Source organism: Vipera berus (assembly GCF_964194415.1).
Source record: "Vipera berus genome assembly, chromosome: 13".
Lineage (NCBI taxonomy): Eukaryota > Metazoa > Chordata > Lepidosauria > Squamata > Viperidae > Vipera > Vipera berus.
This window is the reverse complement of record NC_138216.1, coordinates 2,964,919-2,983,493: the sequence shown is the minus strand read 5'-3', so window position 1 is coordinate 2,983,493 and position 18,575 is coordinate 2,964,919. Positions and strand designations below refer to the sequence as shown.

The 18,575-nt window shown below is 42.8% G+C and overlaps 1 protein-coding gene across 1 annotated transcript in view; it reads right to left on the bottom strand.

Moving 5' to 3' along the window:
- Nucleotides 1–18,575, bottom strand: part of SDK1 (sidekick cell adhesion molecule 1) — a 335,333-nt gene that overhangs the window by 50,432 nt on the left and 266,326 nt on the right. Inside the window, exons 26-29 of the mRNA XM_081337826.1 lie at nt 16,444–16,559; nt 15,887–16,076; nt 12,593–12,691; nt 5,700–5,894 (exon numbers count right to left, since the gene is read on the bottom strand). Coding sequence (XP_081193952.1) covers nt 5,700–5,894; nt 12,593–12,691; nt 15,887–16,076; nt 16,444–16,559 — 600 coding nt within the window. The remainder of the gene's footprint in view (nt 1–5,699; nt 5,895–12,592; nt 12,692–15,886; nt 16,077–16,443; nt 16,560–18,575) is intronic.

Below are 18,575 nucleotides of genomic sequence, written 5' to 3'. Positions count from 1 at the left end.
CCTGATTGGGACTGAAGGTGCCGTTCACTCGAGGGCATCCTCCTGATTTTATTCTGCCTAAACAAAGCGCCCTTCTAGCACTGATAATGTTACCTAGTTGGGTCATGAAATGACTGCAAGAAAACAACCCAGCTCCGAGAGCACCAAGGACTCTACAGCTCAATTCTGAGCTACAAACATACAAAGGAAATCCTTCTCCTCCTCCTCCTCCTCCACCACCACCATCTCCCTTCCAGCACTGATGATGTTACCTAGTTGGGTAATAAAATATCTGCCAAGAAAACAACCAGGTTCAGAGAACACCCAGGGCCCCATACTTCATGAATGTTAGATGAGAAGGGGAAAAAAATAACATGGCCTAGTGCTAAGTTTGTTGGTCCTGATTATAATTCTGTTCTTCTCTTTTGCTTAATTGCTCAGGACAAAGTGCGTGCTGCGTGCTTTTCCCTTTGAATCTATGAAGGAAGGAGAGCAGGGAAATTAGCCCACATTTCTAAGGGTTTCCCCCCTTCCCTTTACATCCTTATGATGGTTGATGGCACCCCGGCTGATTTATTCAAAGGAATCTCCAGTGCCAGACGTTGCTTAATGCAGAGGAGAAGGGAGGCCATCCGTAATGTATCAGCAGAGAACGTGGCACCTATCTCTCCGCACCCATCAATTTCACTCAGAGAAAATCAACGCGGTGAGGAATACTTATTTAATTGTTTATCATGGCCACTATTGATTCTGATTAAAATGTGTGGCATGTAATAAAGCAGGCATTGATTAGTGATGCCACAGTGGCTTGTCTTTGAATTAATTTGAATCAAATTGAGAATCTAATTTGATTCAATTCCATCAGCACCTGTTTCGGTAAATATCTACTCCTGGCTGCCTGGGTCCCCAACAGATTTCTACAAAGAACAGCTTGTGTTTTGGCGTTTCTCCCTTCCGTCCCTCTGCCCTTCTGAAAACATTCGCCATTACGACACGGTGTGTTTTAGCACTCGGTGGGTGGACGGTGCCAACGGGATGATCAGCCGTGCATCGACAAGCATCCTTTCCATGTCAACAGCCTGAGTGGTATGAAATGGTGTTGGGGTCGGGACTAAGGTGTCCAGGTTTGTTCCACTTGAAGACTCAAGGAGTTGGCCAGGGGTGGGGAGAATGTAACGTGGGGACCTAGAGTGGGAAAGCACGTTGCATCGTGGATTGGTTCTCTCTTGGACCAAAAGATTTAACGTGGTGGAATCACTAGCTAGAGTAGAAGGGGGAGTGAAGAGTGGGTGTAGCTTGGAGTCACTTCGTGGGAGGAAGCGGCAGAGGCCAGACTAGTGAAGCCTTTATCTGCCTGTTCCCAAGTGAATGGAGTTAGTCTGGCGAGATTCTTATAAATACATAATCAACAATAAAGAGGGGTCCTTTGTGCTCTCTGAGCTTGCTTGTTTTCAGATGTTTCATTATCCAAACTAGGTAACATCAGCAGTGCTAGCTTTCCTCCTCCTCCTCCTCCTCCTCCTCCTCCTCCTCCTCCTCCTCCTCCTCCTCCTCCTCCTCTTCTTCTTCATCTTCTTCTTCTTCTTCTTCTTCTTCTTCTTCTTCTTCTTCTTCTTCTTCTTCTTCTTCTTCTTCTTCTTCTTCCTCCTCCTCTCTTCCTCCTCCTCCTCCTCCTCCTCCTCCTCCTCCTCCTCCTCCTCTTCTTCTTCTTCTTCTTCTTCTTCTTCTTCTTCTTCTTCTTCTTCTTCTTCTTCTTCTTCTTCTTCTTCCTCCTCCTCCTCCTCCTCCTCCTCCTCCTCCTCCTCCTCCTCCTCCTCCTCTTCTTCTTCTTCTTCTTCTTCTTCTTCTTCTTCTTCTTCTTCTTCTTCTTCTTCTTCTTCTTCTTCTTCTTCTTCTTCTTCTTCTTCTTCCTCCTCCTCCTCCTCCTCCTCCTCCTCCTCCTCCCCCCAAACCCCACTCCCTTCTATCTCTGATGATGTTACCTAGTTTGGGTAATGAAATGTCTGCAAGAAAACAAGCAAGCTCAGAGACTACCACGGACTCCACATGTCAACCCTGAGCTACAGATATCCTCCTTTATTAGTGCAGCAATAGAGAAACGGCCTGGACCTAGTCATGGAGTTGTTTCCTTGCTTCCTTGTGCCTGGCATGAAATCTCTTTCCTCCTAAGGATTTCAAAAGGTTTCTCTTAACGCCACCCAGCTCTCTAACTGCCCCTAGGTCCTCCACGGCGTTTGAATGATTCAGAGAGCAACTGATTCAACCACCAAGATACAGTGTAGACCGATTATCCTGCTCGTCATTGTTCCATCATTCACTGTCTGATTGGAAATTGTTTTCCCGGATGGCAGGTGGATGGATGACTTTTCAACTCGTGGTCCTCGCCTTCCTGATTCTTGATGTTCTTGGCAATAAACATTCATGCTTTGGGGCCCTTCTGATTGAATTGCTAATGTATGGAAGGGTGTCCTTGAGCATGACTTGGTAGGACGGATTTGTGCAGACTGGCTGCCATTTTCACTCAAATTGTTGGACTGGTTCAGCCAATCGTATAATAAAGAATGGTTCTGTTTACTTCGGGTCTTAATTAAATTGGCCAGCTCTTCCTTGAGGTGGGTTAGAATCAAAGTATTTCTTCTCAGCCCCAGCCTTCTTCAAATCTTCCGCTGACATGTTAGGTTCCTTCTTCATTCCAAATGGGTTATGCAATTATAAAGAAGATTCGTTTTAAGAGGAGCGAGGTAGGCCAGGAGTCTAAATTACAATCTTTGGGGATTTTTCACTTCAGGTTTATTTTCTGATCTGGGCATTTTCTTTGCGTGTCAGCTGGAAGAATTCTGGGAGTTGAAATCCACCGTGGAAGAGGTTGACAAATGCAGGGAGTCCTCGCCTTATGGCCCGAAATTTCTGATGCTAAGCAAGGCGGTTGTTAAGTGAGTTGTGGGTCTTTTTATGACCTTTTCTTTTTGGCCATGTTTGCTAAGTGAATCACGTGGTCGTTAAATGAATCTGCCTTTCCCCATTGACTTGTCAGAAACTGGCTGGAAAGGTTTTACATGGCAGTCCAGGACAATGCAACTGGTGCGACACATGCCAGTTGCCAAGCGCTCAAATTTTGATCACATGACCATAAGGATGCTGCAATAGTCATTAAGTGTGAAAAATGGTCATAAGTCTCTGTTTTTCAGTGCCATTGTAACTTTGAATGGTCACTAAACAAATAGTTGTAAGTTGACGACTATCTGTACTGCTTTACGGCAGCAGTCCTCTCTCTCTCCCACCCCATTCTTCTGTTATCTATCTATCTATCTATCTATCTATCTATCTATCTATCTATCTATCTACCTACCTACCTACCTACCTACCTACCTACCTACCTACCTACCCTGTTCTCCAATGGATGTTGGTATTAATGCTAAGACATTTTTCCAGCAAAAAAGACAGGATAAAAAGAAGAATGGGGTGGGAGAGAGAGAAGACTTTTGCACTTTTAATAATCGCACGGAACAGTTAATTTCAGCAGGTATAATACGAAGTTTTCTACAGACCCCATAAAGTGCAGGAATCTTGTCTGGTTTTGCACCCCAGATTGGTGGCATCAGACAGACTTGAGATGAACTTGGAAGGTAAGGAGGTTAAGACCTTGTTCATAGTTGAATGGTGACCACGAGATCATTCCAAGATTTGGGGATTTATTGGGAAGTCAAAAAAACATTCCGGAAGACTACAATGCCAACCTCCTTCCATACGATTGCCAAAGGAAGGGCTTTCCATTGGTGTCCATTAATGATCGGCAGGGTTGGGCAGATAGAGCTGCAGAGGCTGGGAGGAAACGGATCCAACTTAAATTATGATTTACAGCGTTATACTTGTTTTGGCCAAGCTGTCAGCATTATTTCTGAACGGGCACGGGCTCCATCTGCTCCTTGTATGTTGTAAGTGAACAATTTATGACACGAGCATGGGAAATCTTCAGCGTTCAATAATAAGCATCCATGAAGCAGCCTTGGAGCTTCCTAGGACCGGGTGAGGGAGCTTGAAATGACATCAAGGATGGCAGAGATAGGAATGGGGAGTAGGTGCTTCATAGAGTTTTCTAGAAGGCAATTTTTTGCATTCACAAAAAGATTAACCCCCCCTTGATTTCAGATTTTACCTGTCAATAGACAGTAAGTAGAACACGTCCGTGGGAAAGTAGCTGGCGTGTAAATTGCATGTGGATGTGCATTGGTGTACATGAGTGAAGATATACTAGCCATCCTTATTACTTCTAATAATGGTCTAATAACCTGGAGCATAAAACTTGGGGAAGTCAGTTCTAGGTCATTATCATAAATTACTGAGGCTATGCTGGATGTTCTGGAGTTATGATGGACATGTGAATAAAGGTTTTCTAGGTTCCAGGATCTGGCTGGCACCAACACAATGCTCAAAGGTCACTTTTGGGTACTAGATCCTGACAGCTGCTCAGAGATGTTGGATGCTGAGTAGATTTCTTTATTTATTTAGTGCATGGCATATCGTACATGGATTAGCAATGTATATATAGTAATGTTTCACCTAGAAATGATAGATAATTTCATTATAGCAATAGCACCAAGACTTACATACCGCTTCACAGTGCTTTTACAGCCCCTTCTAAGCAGTTTTACAGAGTCAGCCTCTTGCCCCCAACAATCTGGGTCCTCATTTTACCGACCTCGGAAGGATGGAAGTCTGAGTCAACCCTGAGCTGGTCAGGATCAAACTCTTGGCAGTGGACAGAGTCAGCCTGCAGTCCTGCATTCTGACCACTGTGCCACCAAGGCTCTATAATAGTTGTATTGTATTGTATTGTATTGTATTGTATTGTATTGTATTGTATTGTATTGTATTGTATTGTATTGTATTGTATTGTATTGTATTGTATTGTATTGTATTGCATTGCATTGCATTGCATTGCATTGCATTGCATTGCATTGCATTGTATTTTGCAATAATAATATAGATAATTCCTCTTTCACCTGAGTCGATATAATCCTGCTTCTGAGTGATACCTATGAAGAATTAGCTCCTATTCATCCCCAAGAGGAATCTGACCCACAGCGTCTGTCAGGATTACAACGAAAATAAGCTCTGCAAGGTTGTTTTGGCCTTTATTTTCCCATTTGCTCCCTTCTCCTGGGAAGCCCTTTCCACAAGGCCCATGGTTCCTCAAGGACATTTAATTCAGACACAGCAACCCAAGATAAAAGCGCACACAACGAAACTGCTTGCCGTTGGCTCATTTTTCCTTCGACAGTGATAGCACGGGCTATCTTCATTTGTTTTAAAGGACAGGGCATCGGTGGGAAAGGGACAACTGCAAAGATCAAGGTCTTGCATCAACACATGAAAGACCAGTACCCAACACATGAAAGACCAGTACCCAAGATGGTGGGCCAAGAAGCCCACCATCTTGGGTACTGGGGACAAAGGCGAATACAGAATAACGGAGTTCAAAGGGACCTTGGAGGTCTTCTAGTCCAACTCCTTGCTCAGGCGGGAGACCCTGTACCATTCCAGACAAATGGCTGTCCAATCTTTTCTTAAAACCCTCCAGGGATGGAGCACCCACAACTTCTGGTGGCAAGCCGTTCCACTGATTAATTGTTCTCGCTGTCAGGAAATTACTTCCTTACTTCTAAGGCTGGATCTCTTTTGGATAAGCTTTGACTTTTATTCCTAACTGCAGTTCTTACCTCTCTTTTCCGTAGTGATCACAGTTGCCTCCAAGGGCTCGCCCCAACCCTGACGGGTTTTGGCCGAAGCTCGGAAAATATACGCGGATTCAGGGATGAGATCTGTAGCTGCAAACTGTTGGACTGTCGACCCCACTTCCACCGTGGTGAACTTGTTGGGGCTGCTGGATGCCAGACGGTAAGCGATCTGATACCCTAAATTCAGAGAGACAAAGGATTCAGCTCACCCTTACGAGGATACCGACACGCGCACAAACAGAATAATAACATTATTGTTGCAGTTGAAGTTAGCTCCTCCGGTCTTTTCGTGAAGGGAAAATGTCAAGACGATTAGCCCACCCCCATTCCCTTATTTAACTTAAAGGGAAACAGTTGACTTCTTGTTTTTAGGATGGATCAGCTAAGTTTGTAACACCTCTCCCCCTTGGGTAAAAGTCTGATTCAGTACATTATCTGGGAAATCACTGCAAAAAAAAAAAAAAAAGGCTTCTGAGCGATAATCCACCATGAAATGTTTGAAATGTTTCACAGCTCCTTCTTTTGAGTGAGATACTAGAGCCATTTCACTTCCTGGAGCATATCCATGTGCTCTGCAAACATGGTACAGTTACATGTCTAGTTTAATGAAGAGAAGGACCAGGGGGGGACATGATAGCAGCCTTCCAATATCTGAGGGGCTCCCCCAAAGAAGAGGCAGTCAAGCTATTCTCCAAAGCGCCCGAGGGCAGGACAAGAAGTAACGGATGGAAACTAGTCAAGGAGAGAAGCAACCTAGAACTAAGGAGAAATTTTCTGCAACCCTGTATAACTCTGGCTCACCATCATTTCTACTATCCATGCAAAATGGATGAAGTTGTGACTTCCGTAAGACGGAGTCTGGAAGGAATAAGGCAGGGGTCTTCAAGCTTGGCCCTTTTATGACTTGTGGACTTCAATTCCCAGAATTCCTCAGCCAGCATGCCTGGCTGAAGAATTCTGGGAGTTGAAGTCCACAAGTCATAAAAGGGCCAAGTTTGAAGACCCCTGGAATAAGGGGTCTCATGAAGTCCAAACCTTTGGAAAATGTTTTAAGTGGCATGAACTTTGGGTGACAAGATGGAGCAGATGCTAACTAGCTTGTCTATTTTTTTTTTAAAAAATGTTTATACCACCTCAATCAGAATAACAGAGGGACCTTGGAGGTCTTCTAGTCTGACCTGTTCCTCAAGCAGGAGACCCTACATCGTTTCGGACAAGTGGCTGTCCAGTCTCTTCTTAAAAGCCTCCAGTGATTGAGCACCCACAACTTCTGGAGGCAAGCTGTTCCACTGGTTAATTATTCACTATCCCCTTTCCGTTAGGGGGAAAAAAAAGATAGGACTTCCAACAGTGTTCTTAGGAATGTTAAAAACCGTCGTAAAAATATAAAAATAGTTTCTGCCTGCTGGTGACCAGACACATAATAGGAAGAGTGTTTTGCAAAGGCCACATTTTATTACACGGTGCCTCCATAATCCGTCTACTCCTTTCCTGCAGGTTTGCCTACAAATTATGCTAATTATAACCTGCACCTCACAGTTCTTTCTTCTTCCAGTATTGAGAAATTTATTGAAAACGTCTATGCGTCCATACCCACATATTCTGAGCTGGGAGATATTTTCAGCTTGACTGATGTCAATTCTCAGCCATCCTGTTGTGGGTGGCTTTTGCGTCAGCTATTTTATGCTTTTGTTTTTAAATTTGCTGCCATTCCAGTTGCTTTCCTTTCTAATTATTGTGCATTGTCTGGCTTTTAATTGTTTTATTGTTCTTTTAATTCTATATGCTGCTTCCCAAGTCCCAAGGAAAGAAAAAGCGAGATAAACATAATAAATCTAATCCAAATGTTTGTCATGCTTTTGCTCTTTTTTCTTCTTCTTCCTTTTTTATAATGTGGCACTTGGAAAAAAAAATGCTTTCGGAAACCAATCACCACACACACCATGCAGGAAAATTTTGATAGGGATGAACGGATCCTTAAGAAAAAAAATCCCTTTTACTGCTGCTTTGGTAACACAATTTTCCTTAAAAAGTAGAGAAATAATCAAAAATAAATGACCTCCAGAGCAACGTTTTTGCAATGTTCTCCAGAATTCCCTTTCGCTATAACATTTCAGGGGGGGGCACATGTTTTTTTTTATTATTCAAGGCTGGCACCATAAATTATGCATCTAAAAAAGCAGCTTCACAGGGTACCACAGCTGTGATAGCAATAGCACGTAGACTTATATACCGCTTCACGGTGCTTTACAGCCCTCTCTAAGCAGTTCACAGAGTCAGCCTGTTGCCCCCAACAATCTGCATCCTCATTTTACCGACCTCAGAAGGATGAAAGGCTGAGTCAACCTCGAGCCGGTCAGGATCGAACCCCTGGAAGTCGGCAGAATTAGCCTGCAATGCCGCCTTCTAACCACTGGGCCACCACGGCTCAGTGTAAAGTAGAATACGGAGCCCTGAAAGATAATTGCTCATCTATGGACTTGCATGGATGATAAAATTAAATCATCTAAAAGGCTCTGTAAAGACTGGGGGGAAAAAAAGGTCAAAAGCTTGGACATGCTTTTCATGGGATCACAACACTAGATGAGTTTCAAAATTATAATCCCAGTTCTGTGTTTAATCTGCAGCCGATGGACTTAGTTACATACAAGTTGTCACAAACAATGTGACAGTTCTGACTTAAGCTGAAATCCATTAAAAATGTCATCCTCTGCTCTTGGGTTTAGGCATCAGGCTTAAATGAAATGCAATGCATTTGATGAACAAGAGGCTGGTGGCAATCCATCCGTGAGTGGATCAACGTATTAGATACTTTCTCATCAGTATTATTTGTGTAACTCGAAGCTACGTATTTGCATAAGGAACTTACGGTTAGCGAAGAGCAGCAGAGTTCTCTGAAATCTGCAAAGCACTAATAGGAGTATTAGCAACCAGGTGGTGCTGTTAGATATTTGCATTAAACAAGTTTAATCTTCAGAGATCATTAACTAGGAACCCTTTGTATGGGAACTTCAGGGGGGGAAGAAGAGAAAAACCAACTGGTAATATCTTTAGCTTTATCCTTTCAAGATGCGATGCCGCCTGATGAGGCTGAACACTGTGAATCCTTGGGAGGTGAGATCTGAGGAAGTAGACTTTGCCTGAAGCCTTCCATGATGGTCTTTCTCAATCTACTCTGCTCTTGGTGCAGAGTCCCAGAATGCTCCTCGGAGAAAGAGAAAGGAAGGTGCCAGCTAAGGAGAAACTTCCTGACAGTGAGGATAATTAACCAGTGGAATAGCCTGCCACCAGAAATCGTGGGCACTCCATAGCTGGAGGTTTTTAAGAAGAGGCTGGACAATCACTTGTCTGAGATGGTATAGGTTCTCCTGCTTGAGCAGGGGGCTGGACTAGAAGACCTCCAAGGTCCCTTCCAGATTCTATTCTATATTCCAATTTCTATTCTATTCTATTCTATTCTATTCTATTCTATTCTATTCTATTCTATTCTATTCTATTCTATTCTATTCTATTCTATTCTATTCTACTCTACTCTACTCTACTCTACTCTACTCTATTCTATTCCAATTCCTATTCTATTCTATTCTATTCTATTCTATTCTATTCTATTCTATTCTACTCTACTCTACTCTACTCTACTCTACTCTACTCTACTCTACTCTACTCTACTCTACTCTACTCTACTCTACTCTATTCCAATTCCAATTCCAATTCCTATTCTATTCTATTCTATTCTATTCTATTCTATTCTATTCTATTCTATTCTATTCTATTCTATTCTATTCTATTCTATTCTATTCTATTCTATTCTATTCTATTCTATTCTATTCCATTCCATTCCATTCCATTCCATTCCATTCCATTCCATATTTTCTATTCTATTCTATTCTATTCTATTCTATTCTATTCTATTCTATTCTATTCTATTCTATTCTATTCTATTCTATTCTATTCTATTCCATTCCATTCCATTCCATTCCATTCCATTCCATTCCATATATTCTATTCTATTCTATTCTATTCTATTCTATTCTATTCTATTCTATTCTATTCTATTCTATTCTATTCTATTCTATTCTATTCTATTCTATTCTATTCTATTCTATTCTATTCTATTCCATTCCATTCCATTCCATTCCATTCCATTCCATTCCATTCCATTCCATTCCATTCCATATTTTCTATTCTATTCTATTCTATTCTATTCTATTCTATTCTATTCTATTCTATTCTATTCTATTCTATTCTATTCTATTCTATTCTATTCTATTCTATTCTATTCTATTCTATTCTATTCTATTCTATTCTATTCTATTCTAAAGAGGCCTGGATATTTCATTGGAAAAATTACAGGAATTCCTTGACTTTCAACAGTTTGTTTAGCGACCATCGAAAGTTACAAAAGCACTGAAAAAAGAGACTATTAAGCGACTAAATAAGATTTCCTTTGGCTCCAGAAATATAGTTGGGGAAAAATAACCCATTTCACGGCAGGAAAAATAACCGAAATAGCCCTTGTCGATTCTATACTGTTCTTATTTCAAGCCAATTTGAGCCTGGGACAGCTAAAAAGAAATGGTCAGATTAAAATCTGCTATTCAAGAGGTCTCCAAATTAGTCCCAAAACCACGCTTTAAGGAATCAACCTTCAAAAGGCAGTCAAACACTGCAGTCAAACACTGGGATGGGCAACTTCTACGAGGCCAGGGGAAGCACCGGTGAACTCAAACAAGGAAAATCAATAGAGGTAAATGGAAAGTGTTCAAGGAGAAATGAACGAATGCCCCCAGGGCTGCAGGAGCAAGACAGCAATAAATGCAAAAAGCATTTTGAAGGCCATTAAGACCTGAAGAATAGAAAGTCGGAATAAAACAGGAGTCAAAACATCGCTAAACACGTAAAAGAACATCATAAGGCCATATGTGTGTGTGTGTGTGTGTGTGTGTGTGTGTGTATTTTCAGAGTTGAATGGAGAGTGCCAACCTCTTTTAAATGGAAGGCTAATTGAGGTGCCCTCCAAGAGGAAATGATTCGGAGACCCAGAAAGATTCAAACAGGAATTGAGAATTGTCCAGTTCCTGTTGATTTTAGATGGTCAATCCAGAGGTATTTTCCAAAAGGCAACTGGACTTTCTTTTTTTTTTCCTCCTTGAAACATTTCGCTTCTCATCCAAGAACTGGACCAAAGAAAGTCCAGTTACCTTTTTGAAAAGCATTTTTGGGTCAATCACGACCTGCATGATTGAGAATCTCCACAGATGGCCAACTTCCAAAACTCAACCTTCGCCTTTTCCCAGGTAACTTTTGCTCTTTCCAAACAACCAGAAGCAAGCAATACTCAGCTGATGTAGCTTCTGGCTGGCTTTTTCTACATCCCAGGGCAGTTAATGGGGCATGTCACCAGCCTTCCCCAAAATTGGTGCCTTCCAAATGGGTTGGGCTTGATTTCCCATCATTCCTAAAGAAACATTCAATGGTTATTGCTACATCTGCTCTGCTAGATTGTTGTATGTTGCTTAAAGCAATATTTCCCTAGTAATTTTCCACCGTTGTTTGGCTCTGGCTTCCCTATATGCACCTGATTCTCGTCTCTCTTTAGATTAGTGGAAGCCCTTTTACACAATCTGTGGTTTATAATTAGCATCCAGAGGTGCACTACAAGCTGTCTTCAAACAAACGCAGGATCCGCTGGCACACCACTGCTTTCTGAGCCAAATAAATGGCAACGGTTTAATGTGTCTATTAAATGTTAGGTCACTCTAAGTCATTTCTTCCCTCAGAGCAAACAAGCAGGAGAAAGAACAGGTTTTGCACTCTGAATACTAATGCTGGTTTTATACTCATCGTCACCTTCCAAAGCTCTTCAGGTCTAGCAGGACCATGTCTGAGCAAGGAGACAAGCATTAATGGAGGAGGAGGAGGAGGAGGAGGAGGAATGTTAGTGGTAGTAGAAGAGGAAGAGGAGGAGGAGGAGGAAGAGGAGGCGGTGGTGGGAGAGAAGAAGAAGAAGGAGAAGGAATGGTAGTGGTGGTGGAAGAGGAGGAGGTGGAAGAGGAGGTGGTGGAGGAGGAGGAATGTTAGTGGTAGTAGAAGAGGAGGAGGAGGAGGAGGAGGAAGAGGAGACGGTGGTGGGAGAGAAGAAGAAGAAGGAGAAGGAATGGTAGTGGTGGTGGAAGAGGAGGAGGTGGAGGAGGAGGAATGGTAGTGGTGATGGAAGAGGAGGAAGAGAAGAAGGAGAAGAAATGCTGGTGGTGGTGGAAGAGGAAGAAGAGAAGGAGAAGGAGAAGAAATGGTGGTGGTGGTGGAAGAGGAGAAGGCATAAAGAGAGGATATGAAAAATGGAATGCAAAATGCAGTGTTTATTCAGGGCCTCCAAGTCACATTCTTTAAAACAAGGATTTAAATTTCAGCCATTTTTCTCCCCTGGGACTTGCTGCATTTGCACGCTCACTGCTAAAATGCTCAATCATGCTTTAATGCCAACTATTGGCATCTTCAACGTATAGGAAGGCCTTACAAGCTTTCTCATGTCGCCACTTCAATATCTGGATTCCTTCATCATTCAAGTGAAGAACTTTAATAGGTTGTGGATAAACGGATTGTCAAGGTGTGAGGAAGGGCAAGCAAAACCCACCAAAGGAACGAGAAAAGAAAAATAATTTGGTTTCATTTTGTGCGGACAGTGTAAAATATTAGAGATGGCGGGATTTTTTTTATTTTATTTTTTTGTGGAACGGAACCACCATTTTTGTGCTAACCCCCAACACGAAAAGATGCTTTTCTGTCTTTTGGGTTTTTTGACTTTGAAAACATCTCGAGAAGATGGTTTCTCTTCTAACTCTCCCCGTCACCATTTGCTTTTCGCTTTCACTTACCAAGGATAATTCCGTTTGGTTCCTCAGGAGCCTGCCACATAATTTGCACAGACGTCAGCCTCACTTCAGGAAATACCAACCGCACTGGGGGACCCGGGACTGCAAGAAACCCGAAACGATACCGTTATGATGGCTACCTGCTGAATTGTTCAAAGATATCCAGATATCTTGGCCCTTGGTATAAAGGTCCTGCTTGCAGAAGGTTCTCGACCCAACCTAGCCTTCTAGAAAAAGGACGTCCAAGATGAAAAGGATCCAGTGGAAGAACTCCAGAAGTTTTCTGGAGACACGTTTCCTTTTGGAGTAGAAAGTCCCCATCTCTAGTCTGTGAAGCGTCATGGCTGTTCACTGAGCTAGAGAGACCAAATGTTTGAACTTCTAGAGGTAAATCATAAATAGTGCAGAACTCGAAGAGAATGAAGAATTTTCTGCAATGTGAAAAGTTTGCCATTTGGGGAGTTAGCCTAGCCTGGAGTCCTCGAGCTAACACATACCCAAGAAGTACATTTACATTGGGTTCTTTAACAAATGAAAGTTGACCTCAGGAGATATCAACAGGCAAGGACCACTGAAGATTCTTCATGGTTGGACCACGTTCTACAGACATGAAACTCCTGGCACCATATATCACAGCCCTACTGAACTTCACGTCCTCTGGATGTTTCAAACTACAGCTTCCAATGAGGAGAGACATTGGCTGGGCAGATGGAAACCATGGGAGCTGTAGTCCAAGGCATCTGCTGGGTGCCAATTAGGTTAAGGGGGATATATCAATGTCCTATGGAGACACTGAATTATCTCAAGAGGGAGAGGTTAATTTCCACATCATCCGTTTCATGAATATTCACCCGGCACATTGCTAGCTTCCCAAATGAATTATCTTCTAATTGCATGTACTCATCGTGAGAGCCTCTGATCTTCGTGAGCATCAAAGGGGTGGGGGGAGTGGGTGAACAGTGACACAGATGACAAATTACCTACAGCAAGGTCACCAGGGGGACGTAATGATAATTTGCAAACCTGGAGGCACCTGAAGCCCAAATCCCACCTCTCCTCTTACCTAGGATGTTTTTAATTAAACTGGTCAGAGAGGAATCAAGCAAGCTTATGTCAGGAGTTTGGGAACGGAAGAGCAAATAGCACCCAGGGCTGGAGGTAGGATCAAGTAATCAAATCCTGATTTGTTAGCTAGCTTAGCAAGGTTAAGCCAGACTGTGTGTACACATTTAATTGTCCATCTCGTTAGGATCTCATGCAACAGCCTCCAAGGGGTTACGGAGAGCAGTTTACTCCAACAATCCTGGGAAGTACTGAGTCCCATCAAAAACCCCTAGGACAAGAGGCAGCGGCTCTGGATTCAGGCGAGGGACTTGTCTTCATATGATATAATTGGACCCTCATTTCGAAAAATAAGCAGATCCAGGACAAATAAGCCACTCAGGGTTCTGTGGAGCCTTGGTGCTCGCTGAGTGTAAGTTGTTTTCTTACAGATTTTTTTTTAGGATCCAACTAGGTAACATTATCAGTGCTAGGTGGGTTTGTTAGCTAGCTGGGTCACGAAATGTCTGCAAGAAAATCACCCAGCCGAGAGAGGACAAAGGACTCATCGTCCTTCTCCTTGTCTCCTCTTCCTCCTCCCCTGCTCCTCCACTCCACTCATCCCACTCCCTTCTAGCACTGATGACGTTCCCTAGTTGGGTCGTGAGACGTCTGCAAGAAAACCACCCAGCTCAGAGAGCCCCGAGGACCCCACAGGTCAGCCCTGAGCTACAAGTATTCTCTTCTATGAATATAGTTTTCTGTTGAGGTCAATCAAGTTAATTCACGCCGGTTAACATGGCTGCTTCCTGCGGATACAAGATCCGCTCGGTGGCAACGTTTGGAACGTTGCTGTGCGCAACTTGGATACCAGGTCACGTTTCCTCTCCCCTAATCGAGAAGAAGGATAGAAATCTCCCTTTATTTATTTTGCTTCACTTCTATTATGGGATGTCAGTAGCCATGAGGCTCTTCTGAGGAACTTCCTTTAGGGAAAAAGCTGTAATGGAGAGAGAGGAAAAAACAGCATGTGGTGGATGAAGGTTAGCCTCAAGTCTCCCCCCCCCCCCCCGTTGTCAGAAAGTTACTGGAGGCAACATTTTTCTCAAAGTCAGACTTCAGAGCATTGACCGATCATTCAGGGTGCTTTTAAGGATTAGATGAGCAAAGCGTTGGGCAGCCTCAAAAGCATAATCCAAATGCATTTCTGGAAGCATTTATTATCCTAAGCAAGCATTTTAATTGGCTTTTTTTTAATAAGATGAGCTTCGGAATTGCCCAATTCATGATTCAAAGTTCCTTCAGAGCCTGGGACTACGAGATGTTGGTACGGATTCGTGGGAAGCTCAGACTGTTGAAGTTTCTCCACCTGTGTACCTCTTCCATTAACTAGGATTTAACTAATACCTTTCTAAGAAGCTAAGGCCGGGAAAGTTGGATCACCGTTTCCATAAAAAACGGAGAGACAAGCTGCAGGATTATGCCGGCATGCCTATCTCTACAGCGGATGAATCTTTTCATCAGGAACTGCGATAAAGCCCTCTTTTCTTTCAAGATGTCAAATTCTAAAAACGAATTTTCATCCTCGGGAAAAGCACTTGCGACTAATACTAAATGTTTATTTTTTTTATATATATATAACAGAAAGGTCATGTTGTTATTCTTTTGTCAAAGGCTGATAGGAGGCCCATTTATGGTATACGAACTTGCATTGTATTCCCATTCAATCACAGAAAGGTTTGTTTGCTGCGTCCTGTTATATCAGAAGGTGTTTTTTATTTTTTATTTTGTTTTTTACTGGTAGGATTGAATTTCGGTAAGAGCTCATAATTGGAATGTAAAAGTTTCCTTTAGGGCTTGGAGCTGGCTGTAAAATGCAAGGCTTTTGGAGTGTTTTTTGTCCGATTATTTTTACCAGAAGGTGACGATTTGAGGAACAGACGCTCGGCTCAAAGTTAAAGGAGCATTGTCTGTTGGTACAAGGAGAGAAAAAGATGGCTTTTTTAAAGGTTAAAACTGTAATCAACATAGAACATATAATCATAGGGCAGGAAGGGACCCAGGAGGTCTTCTAGTCCAGCCCCCCGCTCAGGGCAGAAGCCTTACACCATCCTAGACAAATGGTTGTCAAATTGATTTGTCCTATCGAGATGCGCTCGTCTTAGAGTGCAGGCAGTTGAATGGAGATAGTTTGTGGAAGCTGGAAAGTCCCAGGTGGACACACACTCACACACACACACACACACACACACTTACCATCATCCTTAGTTCGCTCAGTGACTGGTGGATTGCTGGCAACCCCATCTCCAATGCGCGTGAAGGCCAGCACCTGAATCTCATACACCACGTATTTCTGAAGGCTGGCTAGCAAGACCGAAAGGCTATGATTCCCTCTGACCACTTGACTGCTTGGCTGACTTTGCACATCTCTGGCCTTGTACAAAATCTGCAGGGGAAGACAAAAAGTTTTGATAAAAGTGTCTGGGGAAAGGAACAAAGCTCTTCCCCAAAGAGTAACGGGCTTCCTAATAGAAGAAGCACAACCGCATGAGCTGTTTTGACTTAGCCAGGGCTACAAAAATCTGTTCTCATATGTACAAAGATGATGACAGAAGTTGACATATCTTCATGGTAGCGCTTCTCAACCTGGACGACCTTAAGATGGGTGGACTTCAATTCCCAGAATTCCCCAGCCAATTCCCTGTGCTAGCTGGGGAATTCTGGGAGCTGAAGTTCACCCATCTTAAAGTCGTCCAGGTTGAGATATGCTGCTTTAGACAAATGGGGAACAATATTTGGGTTTAGATGCCTACCTTATAGCCCAGAATGAGCCCATTTTGCTCAGGTTCGGGCACAGCTGACCACGTCAAAAGGATCTGAGTGGAACTCACTGCTTCAGCGGACACATTTGCTGGGGAAGCCGAAGGAACTGTGTGCGATCAAACGAACAGCAATTAAAACCAAACACACCATCCCATCATTCCTTTGTGCTTCTAGGATCTGATCCACCATTGAAACACCAAAGAGAAATATAGAGCTAGAGTTGTTTTAGAAACAAAGTACAGTGTAAGAGATGAGCAGGCTGAGCCTGAGGAAGGGGTCAAATGGGTCATCAGTCATGAGTACCTGCGCACCCTCAAAAGATCTAAGTCCAGCCCATCTTGAATGCCTTTCTTATCTCCCGCTCATTTTGCTTGACTGTTAGTTGGCCAGGTTCTTACAGAGAGCTGAAGCTTGCAATGAATCTTCATGCTCATTTTCATTGCCTGAATCTCTGGATTTCCTGGTTGCTTGACATACAGCTAGTCCTTGAATTACACCCATAATGGAATCTGGCCATTATGGTCCTAAGTCATAGGGGTTGTAAAATGGGTCAGTCATGTGACTGACTGGTTTTACAACTTCTTTTGTGGTGGTTGTTAAGCAAACGGCATGGATATTAAGCAAAGTCATGGCTTACTATGGGCAGGGTTTTGCCGAAAATTGGAAGTGCCAACTTTAGGCAAAACCATTGCAAAACATGGTCATGTGACCGTGGGACGCTGCATATGACCATAAATATAAGTGCAGCAATGTTGATGAGGACCTGAAATGTGGTCACATGACTTCAGTGTGTGTGTGTGCAAGGCTGTGTGCCAGCCTTATCAGAACTTCTGATCTAGGTCATAAGTCCCCTTTTTTGGGCCAGTCATAACTTCCAGTAGAGTCTAAGCCACTGGCCATAAGTCATAAAAAAAATCCACGTGTTAATGGCAGCTTTGATCAAAGAGACGATCTTCATTCATTGGAAGTCCAGAAATGAGACTAAAACACAGCTACACTAAATCTTGAGACGTTAAACTGAATTCACAACTACTTGGGGGGGCAGCCCCTCTGAAGGGAACCAGGTTAACCATCTGATTATGAATATCTTTTTTCTCTTGTTTGTTGTCTTGCCGTTCCTAGCCCAATCCTTTTTTTTTCTACTTTGCCTTGTAATGACATTTGAATATAATGGTTTTCCGCCATAGTAGCAGTTGTTTGATTTGGCCTGTTAAATATTTTAATGAATTGTACTGTGGAATGGGGTTGTTTTCAACAGTATTATAAGCTGCCTCGGAGATCAATCTGTATTTGAGTGGCTTGCTATAAATCTTTTAGATGAACAAATAAATTAAACACAGGTCCCCAGATGGAGGAGACACCGTCTCATTACCCAAACCGTTTCTCTCTACCTTGTACAGGACATTATGTATGCATACATATCAACTCTTGCAAATATGCAAGGCTTCCCACAGCAGTCTGCCACTGTCTTTTTTTCCTTTTCTTTACGTAACTATCTTTTCTTTGTTCCTGTGGCCTAGTTGGAGAGGAATATTACATTTTCAGCAAGATATGAAAGCAAGGTAAGATACTGCTGTCCCCTGTTGTCCAAGATTTGGTCTATTAATTCTGGCTGACCACAGAACTGGTGCAAAGCTTTCCCTCCCTAAGGAAGTTATTTCAGAAATAACTACCTAATGGTCCATTTTCTCTCAAGGTAGCCTTAAGACGTAAGGAAGAACTGCAACTACTGTGCTTTATTCTTCAGCCAGAAATTCCACCAGCTCCTTGATGTAGCCATTGGAAATGTTCAGATAGAAGCAGAGGTTATAGTAAGAGGTTGGTTGAGAAACTCAATGCGTGTGGACGACTCTACCTGGAAATGGCCTGGGATGAAGATGTTTGATAGCATCCTGTCCCCAAAGTCCATCTCTTTTCTCACAGAGATTCCAAAATTGCTTATAGTATCAGTTAAGATAAGATGCTTCTAATATTACAAGACACACTGCACAAAGACAAAAATGCCAGAAGCCAGATACCGCAACCACAACAAGTCGGTCTCTAGGCAGGATATAAATGTTGTCGCTAGCCTGCCACAATTAAAGTGGGGACCTCAAAGAAGCTCCAAGGACAGACAACTCTC